This window comes from Tinamus guttatus, unplaced genomic scaffold, assembly GCF_059628265.1.
Source record: "Tinamus guttatus ecotype Peru unplaced genomic scaffold, ASM5962826v1 Tinamus_guttatus_pri_ptg000084l, whole genome shotgun sequence".
Lineage (NCBI taxonomy): Eukaryota > Metazoa > Chordata > Aves > Tinamiformes > Tinamidae > Tinamus > Tinamus guttatus.
Genome location: NW_028288618.1, coordinates 122463 through 138110, shown reverse-complemented (window position 1 = coordinate 138110; position 15648 = coordinate 122463). Strand labels below are relative to the sequence as shown.

At 54.8% G+C, this 15648-nt stretch overlaps 1 protein-coding gene across 1 annotated transcript in view; it reads right to left on the bottom strand.

Annotated features, from left to right (window-relative positions):
- TLN1 (talin 1) overlaps positions 1 to 275 on the bottom strand; it is a 37444-nt gene extending 37169 nt beyond the window's left edge. Inside the window, exon 1 of the mRNA XM_088520267.1 lies at positions 119 to 275. Within this exon, the coding sequence (XP_088376393.1) occupies positions 119 to 248 (130 nt within the window). The 5' untranslated portion in view covers positions 249 to 275. The remainder of the gene's footprint in view (positions 1 to 118) is intronic.
- Between the last annotated feature and the right edge of the window lie 15373 nt (positions 276 to 15648).

Genomic DNA, 15648 nt, shown 5'->3' with positions numbered 1-15648 from the left:
AACGGGACATTTTGTGAGAAAAGCAAAAGAAATACTTCTAGAAGAAAGTAGGACAGGACAGGAACTGACCCCAAAGAACACAAGTTGAGATGGGTGGCCACCAGTGCAGGTTACTTACGTTGCCCCATCTGGGCCTCCGGCACCCGTTCCCGGATCATCCGGCAGGCATCATATACCATGGTGGAAGGCTCGAACTGCATGGTCTTCACGACATTGCCGATGCTGATCTTCAGCGAGAGGGCAACCATGGTGGCGGTGTGACAGTCCTCACTTCTGCGTCACCTGCCAGAGGAGACAGAACCGGATCAGCTCCGCTGCTGAGCCCGCATCCGGACCAGCACCTCACTGCTGCTCAGGGAGTCTCAATTCCTCCCATAACTACTACTCCTTTATATGCATTTAAGAGCCCAGGCACCTCTCTACACTAATGGAGAGAAGCTTCCAGTGATGGACATCTCCAGACAGACAGGCACAGGCATCTAAGCAAGGTCTTTCATAAACGAAATTCAAAGTCTGCAATCTCTTTACACACAAGGACTGGTCCGGGGCCTTCAGCCAAAGTTAAAGGCTTTTGTCCCCCTATCAGGGCCTTGACTCCAAGGTCACACAGTCAATTTTGTTCAAATACAGAAGTGAGCATAGCTGTTACTCAGCACAGACACTGTCAGCAAGGAGGAAATGAGTGCATGGGAGCATTGCAAGATAAGACAGGAGAGCGTGATGGAAGGACTTGTAATTACGAACTGCCATGACACAGACACCACAAGAGGAAACCCAAAGTTTGACCCAGAGCCAGTATGGTCCTGCCCTGGCTATCAGGACTCCTCAGGGGCCTCACAGTGACATCCGACAGTGCTAAGCTGGGAAACTGAGGAGAGAGATGTGATCCTCAGCTACCCCAAAATTCCCCAGAATGTATGACAGGCACCCACACTTCCTAGACATGAGGGACCCGGAGAAACGGAAAAGCCTGGAGCTGCTCAGAGAGGAGAGATAAAGAAAGGGAAAGGGTGGCTCCTATCAGCTCCTGTCCCTTGGGAGAGGGAAGTCACTAAATTTGAAGAACCACAAATTAAAAGCGGGGGGAGGAAGACACTGTCTATACACAGCAGGATTTGCTGGGGGAACCCCCACTCCTGGAGAACATCGAGTCAAGTCAGCAAGAGCCGCTGCCACAGAGGTAATTGTCTAAAACCAAAGGGGCTCTCCAGACCTGAATGAGAGCCAGGCGCTTGCTCACAGCATATGGGCTGTTACTGGCTCCTTCCTCCAGGGCTCTGAGTTGCACAAGGAACAGGGTACAAGGCACCACACAGCCGGGGCCAGCACAGAGATCCTAAAGGCAAGGTGCAGCTCACCTGAGCAGGGCACTCTGGCAAGCAGATGACCACGTAGGTCTTGAAAAAGAAGAAATTTCTTGTGTGAATAAAGGAAGTTCAGCTACACGCATCAGTTCAGCCCTCAGGGAGGCACCTGCCCCAGATGCGCTTGGGGCAGGGAGGGCACCATTTCCTCCTCTGCTCCACGCGGCCCGCTGTCACTTTGCTGGCTGTGCAACCACCTCCCTTAAAATGCCATTCCCAGGCAGCACTTTCTGGTGGGCTTAGGACAGCCCAGCAGCAACATGCACTGGGAAGCGACACAGCGCAACGTGTCATGATGAAGCCACATGGGAGACGGCCAACCTGATAAGCCTAAGGGGACTGGGAGCACAGAGGAGCGTCCTGGACTGCAACAGCAGAGGGAATGAAGAGGAAGGTGAAGAGAGATCAGCTGTACTCAGCATATCAAAACTGTTTAAGCCTCCTGCCTGTCCTCTCCGTCCAAGTCTTCTCTTGCTGTCCTCCTCCCAAACCCACATATTCTCCTTGGGGCGACAGCCTCTTTGTCCCCCACCCCCTTCTCACCGACCCTTCCAAGGGGGCTAACAAGCCTGCCCAAGCACCTGGCGGGGTCATTCCCACGTGGAGCCCCAGTGGAAATTGAGCGGGAGGACAAGGCGCACGGCCGGGCTGTGGGAACGGGTGCAGCTGTGTAAGCTGGGGCAGGCCCCGTGGGAGAGCATCGAGCTCGCTGTGCGGCGCGGGGCCCGCGACAGGCCCCGGGGCAGGATGCTGGCTGAACCAGCTCCGCTCTGGAGCACACGCCGGCTCTGTACCTGCCAGGCCTGGGAGCAGCAGGTATTTTGGCCTGGGAAGTAACTGAGCCCTGGACATGGTCAGGAAGGAGCGTATCCACTCATCATGGCAGGAGCAGAGAGGTGCTCCCCAGGCACAGAGAAGCAGCTTTGGTGCCAGAGGCCCACAAAAAGGGTAAAGACCTGCCGTTAGAAGAGGCGCAAAGAGAGCAGAGCCACAAGATTGAGAAGATGACCGTAAACAGGCCCAGCTGCTCACAGAGCCAGCGCTCTCCCACCATGGGCAGAACGGGCAGAGGAAAACAAGGTTGTAGACATGAGCACTCAGCTTGCAGGTCTCGCACGCTGGCTCCACGGTGTCTCACCAGGACGCAGCCCTTGGTCTCTCTTTTTTCCCCTCCCAGCTCAGAGCTGCCAGGAGCCATTTCCAACGCTGCAGCCACCACCAGCAGCCCAGGCGACCTCCATCCCTCGCGGCCATTTTGCACTTTCCCCAAGCGGCTGCCTACCTCCCCGGCTGCCCTGGCACCACACAGCTTATCAAGTCAAAGCCTTCAAAAATAAAAATAAACAAAAAATGGCAGGCCCACGGTGGCTGGTGAGGCACTGTGCAGCGCCAGGCGCCTGGTCCTGTGCTCCACCGCAAACAAACCCCACCCCGCTGTGCCGATACGCGGCTGTGGGTTTCCTGCTGCCGCCGCACACGCTCCGGTGCTGGGCTTCAACGCTGGGCTTCAATGCTGGCTGGAGGCACCTGCGGTGCTGGGCAGAAAGGCTGCAGGATACATTGCGGCCCAGGGAGCTGCCCCAGGCCGGGGCTGGTGGCCCCGCTCCTGCGGTCATGCTGATAAACCACACTCGGCATTTTGCCTTCCCTTCACTTCCCCCCAAGCAGCCAACACCTCTGCCGGGCGAGAGCAAAATGGAGAAGCAGGCGGCATACAGCGAAGTGCTCACGAGCTTCCTCTGGGGACTTACCCAGCAAGCAGGCTGCGAGCCCGTGGCGTCAGCCACCCCACGGCACAGCCCAGGCCCGACGAGCTCACCCCACTTCCACACGCACAGCGAACACTTTGCAATGGCTTGGCACCGCTCTCCAGGCCCACAAGCAGCAGAGGCTTTTGCTCTATCTCCCCTCCGTGGGTTGTCTCTAAAGCCAGCTGCTTCCCTTTCCTCAGCACCCAAGTTCTGAGGCTTTTCTATCACAGGAATGTGACAGATGTCCAGGAATCCAACATCCAGGAACACAGCTCCCGCTGTTGACGTTGTGTGACCCCAATCTGACACGGCGCTACCTGAATAACCATTTTGTTTCTCCCTCGCTGCATATTTCAGAAGGCAGGTCTGGTCTCCACTCTGTTTCCTCCTAGTCAGTATATTCCCGTTCCTTCTCAAGTTCAGACAGCACTTCCAGCAGCAACCGACCAAATGCTGTGCCAACAAGTCCACAAGCAACCCACCAGCTGGGCAGGCCACCCAGGCACGGCCTCAAGTTGTCTAGAACTATACATTTTTATGACTTTTAAGAAAAAGGAATCATAACTAATGCCAGAGGAGGACAGAGCCAGTTTAGGTGGTGAACCACCTGCCCCAGGAGGCGTGGGCAATGCTGACATCCGCACTCAGGACCCCGTGTCAGACACAGGCAGAACAATCTAGCTAGTCGAGGCCACTTGAGCCACTGCCCACAATCTGGCAGCGCTCGTGTCCCCCACAGACAAGCACCTGGCTTTCCCCACCGCAACCCACTGTCCCCAAAACTGGAGAAAGTCACCTCACCGCTGCCAGCTGGACCTCAGCCTCTGGACAGGTGAAGATCGCTCTCTGCAAAGCCAGGCTCTGTCGTGAGAGCAAAACCTCAGTGCTTCAGGGACTGCGCTGCAGTCCCAGTCCTCGCTCTGGCTATGGATCAGGTGGCTGCTCCTGAGAAACCGGGGCGAGGGGAATGGCCCATCCAGCACCACTCTGACGAGATGCAGACAGAGCCCCGAGGCAGAACCTGCCCCAATTTGAAGTGACAGAAGCCTTTGAATTCACTGTAAGAAAGGGAAGCTCATAGTTGCTGATTTCTACTGCACTTACATGCTGACATGAGGTTGCATGAGCAGCCTTTGAAGTAGTAGAAAAGCCACAATCCTTGCTAGAGCGCAGAATAGCACTAGGACCCTTTTCTCCTCCTCAGTCAGTTGATTTCCAGGCATAAGTGCTTATCTGCCCCACAGCAGCTGAACAAGCACCAGCTCTTACAACAGTACCGTTCATTAAAAATAGCAGCTTGGAAAGGCACCATTCCCACTGTGTATGGTATTAGTGCTCCAAAACTAGCATCTATTGCACCAAATGTTGCCCTAAACCAGGGTAAGGGTCTCCTTGCACAAGGCAACTTGTTGGGAGGGAGGGAGCTCAGCAAAGAAGAGGAGCTGCAAGGTCCAAGACCCAGAGTAGCAGAGAGAGGAAGAACCTTGTGAGCTTGATAGGAGAGAAGCAAGAAGCGTCTTGAGGCATTGATAGAGGCAAGAAGCTTGACAGGAGCCTCATCTTGGGCCTTTAGGCAACCCTGAATCACCCAGAGTCCTTGCAGAAAAATGTTTCGCTCGATGGGTGCAGTCCTGACGGCACGGGCCACAACACACGCGATGCAGAGTAACTGCAAGATGTACACCAAAAAGGGTAGTGTTCCTGCCACTCCTCCCCCGTCAGATCTAGAGATTACCCAGCTGCAGGGCATGTTTTCCCAGGAATCCGCATGGCTCCTGGAGCCATAGTTGTCCCCTGAGTCAGTCTGACCTGACTCACCTGCCATGGCAGGATGCCAGACATGAAGCAGATGCGGGCAGAGGAGTGCCCTGTTGCAGCAGCACCTATAATTATGTTGAATTACACAATCCAGTGAGGTGGTTTAATTTACACTTGTGCAGGTTTGTGTTGGTCCCGAAAGGGGTAATACCTCTTTCAGTTTCTCTCCTCAGCCAGGCAAGCCCAGCTCCTCCTTGCATTGGAGTCTCCCTGCGCTCGCCCGGTCTCTGCGCTGCTGCACGCAAGCCCGAGAATCAGCATTTCTGTGCCTCGAGTGCCTTTGCTATGCAATCTAATGCCCTGGATATTGCATTTGCTGGAGAAGCACTATTAGGAATAAAGCAGGTGAGCAGGAAGGATCCAAGCAAGCTGGCAAGACACTCACCCACAGCACCTGGTACTGCTGAAGCTCTTGAAGCAACTACTAAAGGAGCAGTGCCACGGAGCTGCATGGACCAAGCCCCAAGCCATAGGGGAATATGGAATATGAAAGAAATAACAGGTTGACCTCAGACCGAGCACCCTCAAAAGGCCTCTGAAAGAGCAGGGCTGGCTTTCATGACATAACTGGAACAACAATATGTTGTTGCAGCAGATCAAACTCAGAGCGCAATAACAAAAACAAGAGGAGGCTGTAAATGAGCCTGCCACCTGCCTGCTTGTGGCTTGCAGGGAGAGCCCCTTCCGCTCGGGCTGCTCTTGACCCAGGACGCTCGCAGCGCTCCCCAGGGCTGCGGCAGCCCCTGGCGCCCTACGGAGCGTCGCTTGCGCCCTCGCCTCGTCGCAGGCCTGGCGGCCACTGCTCCCTTCAGCTGCCCCGGCCTCCCACCAGCCCCGAGGCTGCACCCTCCAAGGCTGCATTTCCTTTCCTCTCCCACAAGCCTGCCCAGAGGAAGGGACACACACGCTCTCTGGAGGGAATGACCCGATGCAGAAATCGGCCCCAGGGACTTTCTCGTCCTTACACCACCAGATGGCTGGAGGATGCAGAACACACACAGGAAGCATCACATCTGCTTTTGGTATTTATTTTTCTATCAGACAGCCAATTATGGCCACCTCGCTCCCCCAGTGCTGCTAAAGGGGCTGTATCATCCTGGCCTGCCAATCTGAACCACTGACTCCAGTGTTACGTGCAAGGAAACAGTCCCTGTGCTTCCAGAAGATGCTGGTCATCCAGCATGGCACGGGTCGAGCAAGTGCCCGCATCCTTCCAGGCCCCTACCCTGGGTTGGCCTGGGAGCTTCAGAAGCCTCAGTCCTTGGGGAATGGTCCCCAGAGCTGCCCGGAGACTCGGAGCGGCAGCAAAGGAAGTGGCAGACAGCTCGCAACGGCTCTCGGCCCCTTGGCTTTAAGGGACGGAGGAGGAAAGAGCAAGACCTGACAAAAATGGACAAAAAGTAACTGGATCTGATTTTGGTCGGGAATGAGTCAGAGCAGGCAGAAATAGAGGGGGATGGAAGGGCTGGGTATGCTGGGAAGGCCGGGCACGGCTCCCGTGGGCCTGCAGAGAGCAGCAAGGCCAGGAGGGCCCGGTCGGGGCAGCGCCCATTCCCGCAGCCCGTGGAGGCCGCGCTCCTGCAGCCCGCGGAGGCCGCGCTCCCGCAGCCCGTGGAGGCCGCGCTCCCGCAGCCCGCGGAGGCCGCGCTCCCTCCCGCTCGGGCGCGAGGCTCTGGGGTCGGAGGGGTGGAGCGCGGCCGCCTCCGCCGGCGCTCGGAGCCCGTCCAGCTCTGCATTCCTGAGCCGTTCAGCAATGTTGCTGCAAGAGCCGCTCACAGAGGCCCACGGCTCCCCATTGGCTCCACGCGCCGCTCACAAGGAATGAAATGTATTTCAGGGCTGGAGGGAGGCAGCCAGCAGCACCAGAGCATCGCTGGCATGTGGGGAACAGCCCGGGAGCAAAGAGCACCCGGCTGCAGCAAGCAGGGGATTTACAGCGGGGGAAGCAGCCTCCTCCAGGGCGGCAGGGCAGGGAGAGCAGCCCAGCGCTCCTGCTCCCGTGCACACGCGCGGAGAGCATTGGAATGGTGGGAGGGTCCGGAGCTGGGGGGAGCAAGCGGATTCATTTGGCCTCCTCCAGTACTCGTAACTGGAAACTATCACTAGGGTGGCAAAGCCCAGGCCTGGGCAGTCACACTTTAATTCAGAATGCTCCATGAGCCTGTTATTTCAGAGGCTGCTCCTAGACGCCCATTTTGGGCTTGCAGTGGGAACAGGCAGGATTAAGCACACTGCAGCAGCAGAGTATCTGGGAAAGCTCCACAGCCCATCTAAGGAGAAAGGAGCGTGCGCTCCCAGTCAGCCTCACCTGACGGGGACAAACCTCCTCTGGAGCTCAGGCGTGGGGTAAGTTAACCCCGCAGGCAGAAGCAGCCTGTACATGGCAGGAGCAAGAAGTACATGGAGCATTTTTATGCCATGGCCTTTAGTGTTGTTTCTTCCTGATAAGGGAGCAAATATCATCCAAATTGTGCTCCGTAACTGAAACATGCAGTTAGTGTAGTAAAGATGGTGCAAACAGGCAGCAACCCTTTCAACCTTGCTGTAAAACTGCCGTGCACCGAATATTCAAGCCCAGTTATTTTTTTCAAAAGCGATTGATTCAATCAATCAGCAATTGCGCCACAAAGTGAATTGAAAGACAAACCCAGCTTGGAAAAACATGACATTTTATAGGGAGAGCACTGCCTCCACCCCAGGACATGCAATTTGAAGGGAGAAGCATATTACTGTGCCACGCACACCCTTCTCCAGCTCTCCGGGGCCAGGCAGGTTCTTCACAACCACCAACACAAGCATTAGCTGTGTTCTGCAGAAAGCAACACGTTGCCTTACAAGACATATGACATCAAGGACTAGAAGGAAAAAAAATAAAATAAAATAAAAAAATCACACTTCTTTTTGCAGTGGTTGCTTCATGCCTGAACCAATGCAAAGTTCTGCAGCAGTGCAAGGGCTGGAAATATCAAGCAAGTATTGAAAGGAAAGAAAGATGATGCATATTTATTTCCATATTCTACGGAAACAACTTAAGCGCCAACAGCTGAACTTTGCTCACATCAACTTCTAAAGCAGAAATAATCTTTGCTATTTAAATAGTAAAGTTTATCAATCTCTATAATCATTCATTAAGGAATGCCATAACTAATCACAAAGTTTGCAATCTGTCTGGATGTCTGCTTGTGGAAATATCTACTTCAACAGGGCAGCAGTCTTGGGGCTTGATGCAGAAGGCCCGTGTGGACTTCCTTGTGGGTACTATGTTTTTAGAAAAAATAATTAAAAATAAATAAATATCAGGCTATGTAAGGGACAGAATGGGAGTTCTGGACAGCAAAGCTAAACCAATTCTCATTGCCACAGGCAGCGCACAAGCAGTGCCATTTAGAAACTACTCTTGTGACCGCTTCTGCCTTTGTTTGGCAGAGACATCCCAAGTGTTAAACACATCTTGCTGAGAAAGAAGAAACGCCAGTTTTCCCAAAGGGAGTTCTAAATTCCTTTCGCAAGAGGAATGCCAGGGCTGCACTTTGCCACTGACAGGGAGCTCTCAGGAAGACCAAGCAGCGGGTTTGCAGGCAGCTGCTTACAAGTACCCTGACATTTGCACTACGCACACAGGGCCTTTGCTCAGAGCATGAGAAGGCTCCTTTGATGTGCACAAACCTACTGAGAGGCACTGACTGCACACAGAGCGGCCGGAGGAGATTTCAGACCAACTGAACAGGCTCTGGGCTGGCGACACCACTCCTGGTCTCCACAGCAATCCGGCATCACCTAAACTAGAGTGACCCAAATCCACGGCAGGATTTCGCACACTTGCAAACACACAGCCCAAAGGACCCATGTTGAACCCACTAAAATGGGGAAGAGGCCAAAACATGCTGATGTAAACCTGAATTTTTCATTTTCTTCTACTATCCAACACAGTTCCAGAACTTCTGCTCTAAGTATATAAAACAGCCCCTAGTGCCCAAATGATGTGAAATTACTGAAACAAAATAAAGGAAAAACAGCCAAATTTAAACTGTCCCTGTGCATGGGAGAAGAAAGTGGAAGGACAGGCTTGATGAATGCCCCAAAATTTTCTATGCTGGCCAGGTGTCAGGAAAAGCGAGCACGTTAGTAAGCATTTATTGGTATGCAAAAGCAGATAAGCCCCCATAGCAGTGATTCAGCTAATTATCGGGCTACAAATGAGAGGAACACATCTACCATTCAGTTGAAAACTGCAAGCGTTGCATCTGTGGAAACACACACAACCGTTTCCAGCTTTGCGAAGCAAACGCTGCTTCAACAGGTGCCAGAAGATGGGCTCTCTTCTTCCAAGCCTTTTGCAGGCTCCCACCCGCCTCCCCAGGAAATTCCCCATCTGCTTCCTTTCCCCTCAGCCCACCGTCAGAGCCTTAGTTAGCTCTGGGGCCCATGTTTATTATATTAAGGAAGCGGAGGGATGTTGCTGACTCACGGGCAGAGGTGAGCCCAGAACAGCAGCATTTAGATGACCTTCAGCCTAACCCCAAGCATCCTTCATGCTTGGAGCCACATGGGCTGGGGGGAAAGACAGGACACGAAAGCCCATGCGGAAGGGAGAAGAAACAGCAAGAGCTGCCCCGGTTTCAGTTTTGCTTCAGATGTGGCGCCAGCTCGGGAGTTTGCACTACGCAAGTGAAATGGATTACTGCATTTAAGGACTTTTGGCTTGAATTACTTCTAGCCCGTGCTTTGAGCTTCATTTAAAAACAAGCCACCAGGCGCACTGGAAATTGTGCAAACCCAAGGATCGATGAGAGCAAGAACAATAGGTGACCTTGGGCAGCCCGCAGGAAAGGAGCTGGGCCGGAGCCGCGAGCTCTCCCGCTGCCAGCCCCAGCGCCAAGTGGCTTTTCTACCATTTTCTACCTTTCAAAGCACTGATTTTTTTTCTCAAAGCCGCTTCAGTCTAAGGAACGACTATGTCATTTCTGGGATCGCTGAATGTAAGTTTTCCATCACATGATGCAACTGCTATATTTGTGCCGAGTGACTTTAGAGCAACAAGGCAAGAACAGTTGCAAAATTTTATTAAAAAAAAAAATAAATATATATCCATTAGTACTTCCAGACTGTCTTCAGACACAGCCTGTGCAACACGCTGGTGGAAAGTCTCCAGAACAAACTGCAAATCTTTACCAAATAAAACAATTTCGCTGCTTTAAATATATGAGCTCTAAAAGAGACAGCACACAAGACTGCTTTAGAGCAATGTCAAAATATTTAGGAAAGGCTGGAATATTCCTACAGCTCATGTGCGGCAGCTGCGCGGGGATGGGAGAGCGGCGGCCGAGAGCTCTTTACAGGAAGTTTTATCAGCCATTCTGCACAGCCACAGACTGCTAATAGCTCCGTGGCTGCAGCCAGCCAGGGCTTTTTATAAGCACAGCAGTTACACACTTGGTTAACATGGACTCCGGCTGCCAACAGCTACTCACCAGCGAAATCCCTGCAATTTTCGCGTCCATAAAGGTCAGCAAAAAAGCAAACACTCATTTGCAGAGCTATGAAACATTTGCACAGATTTTGCAGGGAAAACTGCAAGAAGTTTCACATTAAGGAGGCGGGTGCAGAAAGCAAAGGTTATTCATTACCCAGAATTCACTCGCGGCAGCAGTACAGCTTTTATTTAACTAGCAGACCCATCGATCTTTAATCTTTTGGCACGAAGGGCAGCACTGATTCCCACCGTGGTTCGCCAGGCAGAAGCCACCACAGTCTCCACCTCGCCCTGCATGCAGACGCTTTAGCTGCCTGGCCAGGACTCAGCCCCTGCTGCTTGGAAGGTCCATTCCTGTTTTAACACTTCTTCCGCCCCCCATTCCTTTTCAATTTAAGAGAAGACAAAGCAAGTAGAAATGAAATTCCCATTTACAACTAGAAATCACATCCCCATTCCCAACCATCCTATGCCAATTGCTGTTACAGCTTCCTCCGGTACAGAATGCCCCAAATCCACCTCACAAAGCCAGGCTGCAAGCAGGAGGCAGGAAATCTCAGGCTGGAGCTCCACAAATGCTGCATTAGCAAGAAGCAGCTCTGCCCTCCTCCTCCTCCTCCTCCAGCCCGTCACCAGCATCAGCCCGACGACGACAATGGCACAAGGAACTGAGTCAAAGAGCCGAGCCCACTGGCGCCCCGCTTCCTCCTTCCCAGCCGCTTCCCGACCCGGATTCGCACTGCGGGAGGGCTTCTCCCAGCCAGCGCAGCCACGGATGCACCCGGGCACGGAGACAGGCCGAAGAGGAGCACAACAGCCCGGAGACCCCTGGAGACTCCCGGCCCGCGCTTGGTGGCAGCGGGTAGCCCAGGCTTTGCTGACAGGCTCACATTCCAGCGGCTGCCCTGGTGTTATTTGTGGTTGGAAGGAGAGACGTAAGGGAGACGGATAATGACCAGGCTCCTCGGGAGAAGCCGCTTCCCAAGCGGGGAGGAGGAAGCGGAGGCCCCCAGCAGCTGCTTCCCAGCTTCCTTCCCCACGACCAGGCTCTGCGGCTCGGGGTGGTCGTGTTGATGGGAAGAAAGGAGCATCCTCCGGTCCCAGCAGAGATGCAATGGGAGGAGTGGTGCCATTCCACGCAGAGCAGCCGGGACGTGGGAAACAAGCACGGGACGGAGACCCAGGGCAGGGTGGGCTGAGGTGGGAAGCAACAGGGCGAGCAGGAATCCTCTCTAGGCCCATGGTTATTACAGCTCTGCTGTCGCCTTCAGATTGGGGAACACCACAGTTCCCCCCAACACAGGGAACCATGAAACCAATCTCCAGATGTCCCAAAATTAACCTGCACTGGCGAGAGCAGCCTCAGCCATTAAGGCCAGTGTTTGCCCTTCACCACCAGGTCCATCTGCTGCCATCAGGCACCATCCTTCTCCCACAGAGCAGCCCAGGCAGCTCTGAGCTGGAAGCAGAAGCTCCTCCGCCACTTCTCCAGCATGGGGAGGAACTCCCCAAACTGCAGCACGTGTAGGGTGACCCACAACAAGGCAAAGACACGGAACAGAAAGGCAGGTGGCACAGGGCGCCTGCGCAGGCAGCACGTCCCCTCCTGCGACCACCGCCCCAGCTCCTCCAGGCACAGGCTCTTCTTTGGCCTTAGCGAACCAGGACATCAGCAGTGGCCTGACCGACCTCTCAGGAGCTCGCTCGGGCTCTACAGAGACCAGAGGCCCTAATGCTGCCACCCACATCAGACAGAATCACAGAATGGTTAAGGTTGGAAGGGACCTCTAGAGAACATCTAGTCCAACCCCTCTGCTCCAACAGGGACACCTAGAGCACGTGGCACAGGGGGCATCCAAGCAGGGTTTGAAGATCTCCAGAGAAGGAGACTCCACAGCCTCTCTGCGCAGCCTGTTCACTGGCCACCTCTGAGTTGCCAGGGGTGGCCACACGCGGCTTGGGAGCTGCCCACAGGGGCCTTCAGCTTTGGTACACACAACCAACCCAAGCTTGCAGAGATGCAACCACCTTCTTCCCCCTCTCCTCTCCAAACCTGGGCATATGGACAGCCCAGGGCAAGGCAGGGGCAGCACGGGAGCACCCTGGGAGAGTCAAGGCACATGCTTGGGGCCCCGGAAAAAGGTGACACGGCTGACCTCATTCCTTTCGCAGCAAGCTGCAGATAAAACAGCTCTGTAAAAGCCAGCGTCCTGGGCGATGCCTGCAGGAGGCCAGTGTGGGCTACTTGCCATTTCAAGGCGTGCTTATATCATCTGCCCCCATTATGAAGTCACCACGGGTCACAGCGGCCACTACAGAAACGTAGCCCTTGGCAAGGGTTGCACAAGGCCGTGTTACTCACCTAGGTGAAGCAACACACACAGAGTCAGTGAGGTAACAGAAACAAAAGCAGAGCTTTGCCACGCGGCTGCTCAGGTAGCCTGGGGCTATCAAAGGTGTCTCCTCACCGCACTCACACCCAGAGCTCTGGGTAGGGCCAAGGCACAGGGCTGTGCAAGCCCGTCCCCAGCTAAGAGTCACCAGACTGCAGCTCCAAAATGGAGAGGGCTCCACACCGAACGTGACGAGCGTCAACTCCAGTAACGTAAGATCCAATGGACCTTCCAACTCCCGTCCCCTCGTCCCCAAGCAACTGCCAGGACAGGCCACTTAAGGAGCTGGGCCCACATGGGATGGGCCCAGCTCTCTCAGTATTCACCCCCGCACCCAAGCACACAACAGGACTGAGCAGAAAGAGGTTGAGGCATCAGCACACATGACCCCACACGGCTACATGGAGGTGCTGAGTAAAACAGGCACTAGGGAGACCTCGCGCACCAGGACAGCAATTCCTGCTGCTAAGGAACCCAGAGAGGGGACAGCTACAGAGGAGACAAGTCCAACTGCCCTGTGTGCCAGCCCACCTTGCTTGTTTCCTCACTGACGACACGAGCCAGCAGCCCGCAGGCCACGTCACAAAGAGTTGCTATTTTACCACTCAGTGGTTTTCACCTCAAGATCTGTGGACTACTTTAAAGGGGTTAACGAAGGGTAACCGAAAACAAAGAGTCTAATGCCAGGAAACTTAAATCTAACACTCAAGGTCCATGCCTTGGTTGGCACACATTTTAGATGGCTGCCAGCGAAGCGAGGCTGAAATCTGCTGCTCCAGAAGAATCTGTTCCCTCTCCTGCTTCATCTCTCACCCTTCCGGGTCCTCCAGACCCTTTATCAGGAAACCAGCAGATTCCAGCAACGTTAAAGATCCCAAAAATATGTCCCCTCCCCTTCTCTGCAGTGACATGAAGGGAGAGAGGAGAAAGGAGTAAACAATTATTGCTACCAAATATGGATCTAACAGCCAGCGATGAAGCCACAGCCTAAGCATTTAAACATCCTGCCGGCAGATTCAAAGGGCCAAGGACCATCCTTCACAGGAGGCTGCTTGGAGCAGGGAGCTCTATGGCTTTGGCACCAGGCGCCAGAGAGCAGAGGGAAAAGACAGGGCAAAGTAGGGCCAGGAGGGAACAAGGAGTCACAGCAGACAGAGAGATGTGGGAGCCTTCCCCTGACTCAGTAACTCGCTCCACCTGGGGCATGGTGGCAGCTCCCCTGTCCCTTGCACCATGAAAGGGCCTTCTCCAGAGGCAGCCCCCTCCTTCCCAGCGCTCCAGCACGGAATGAGCAATGGTTATGGCAACCACAACGCGGCTGCAGCATGAGAACCCATGTTTCCCCTCATGGGTTTAGTTCACGGCCACAACGTTCCCACCCTCAGCACCGCTGGGGCAGCCGGAGCGCCCGTCGCATCCCGCAGTGCCCCGGGGAGGCGCGGGAGGCCGGGAGCGATGCATCCCACCCAGCACCCTCCCGGGGGCACAATCGGCCCTTTGTCCCCGGCTCAGCGGCCCACGTGAGCTGGCTGCAGGAGCAGGAGCTCCCCGGGGTAACCAGTGACCTCCTCCAGCTCCGAGGCAGCCAGGACACACGGCCTGGAGCAGAACGTCCTCCAGCTTCTCCATTCAGCCGCAAGTCACATAGGTGAAATCCAGCCTTATCCCAGCACTGTAGAGCTTGCCTGTGCCTCCTGGGCTTGCAGAGGCAGCATTCCAGTTTGGATTTCCCCCTTCCCACCAGCAAACCTTTTAAAAAGCCACGCAAGGGGATGGGGGAGGAAAACTGTCGGAGACACCCTTCCCACTTCCCCTCAGCCCCCGGTCGCTATACGTCAAGTGGGCCGGACAGGAAGAGAAGAGGCACTTAGGCAATGCAGGGCCCAGAAGAGAAAATTAAAAAAGGAAAGCTGCATAGCTCTGATGCCACGGTTATACTGCTGCTCCCCACGGCATGAAACAACTTCACCAGCCTCAGGGCCTCACTGCATGCAGGGCGGCAGCTTGTCCTCCTTCATGAGGCCCAGGTCTGGGCACCTTGTTAACAGGACTGTAGCCGTGTCGCTGTCAAACGCTGCTTTCGGCTACACAGTTTAAAGCCTGCTCTAAAAAGCGCTGCTTTTCCCTCCCTTGCAGACTCCCATCCATAAATACCCACAGTCTGCCTGTCTATGAACACCCCTGGGCACATGGCAAGGAAGCTGGGAGCCTCCTGCCCCTGGAGCTATAATCAGCTGTAAGCAGCTCGGAAGAGCGGAGCCCGCCGGACTTTGCGGGAAGGAAGCGCCGGGGGCACCTCCAGCCCATGGGGCTCCCTTTGGGTGAACAGACTAAGCCAAGCCACATCCCAGACGCAGCAGCTGCCAGGCAGGATCAGGCTGCCGCAGCCAGACAAATTCCCAGGAGGAGCAATCGCCTTTAGGGCCACCCGAGGTGACAGCAGCCGGGAGCCCCTTGCCCAGAGCCGTGTCTGGGGGCTGCTTTCAGCGGCCCTGAGCTCCTGCCGCCCTCTGCATCCCGCCATGCACCCGCACACGGGATGCTCCTTAGCAGCCCACTCTGTGGGACAGGAGGGACATCAGCTGCCCCACCGCTGCCTCCCTTCAGTTTCATACTTATTGGGAGTGTCCCAGGAAGGCCTTTTCTATTTCAGGACCTGTCTCTGCTGCTTTGACTTCTGGCTGCTTCTCTCGGGTGGGTTTGCAATCAGACATTCCGTTCTTTCTTCTGCTGGAAGCATGGGCCACACAGGGGCATCCCGCTCACTCTTGGGCGTGTCGTGCCAAACGGACACCACCAACACGAGCTGGGGCATCGAGCAAAGCCGCAACACCCCATTCGCTTGCTGG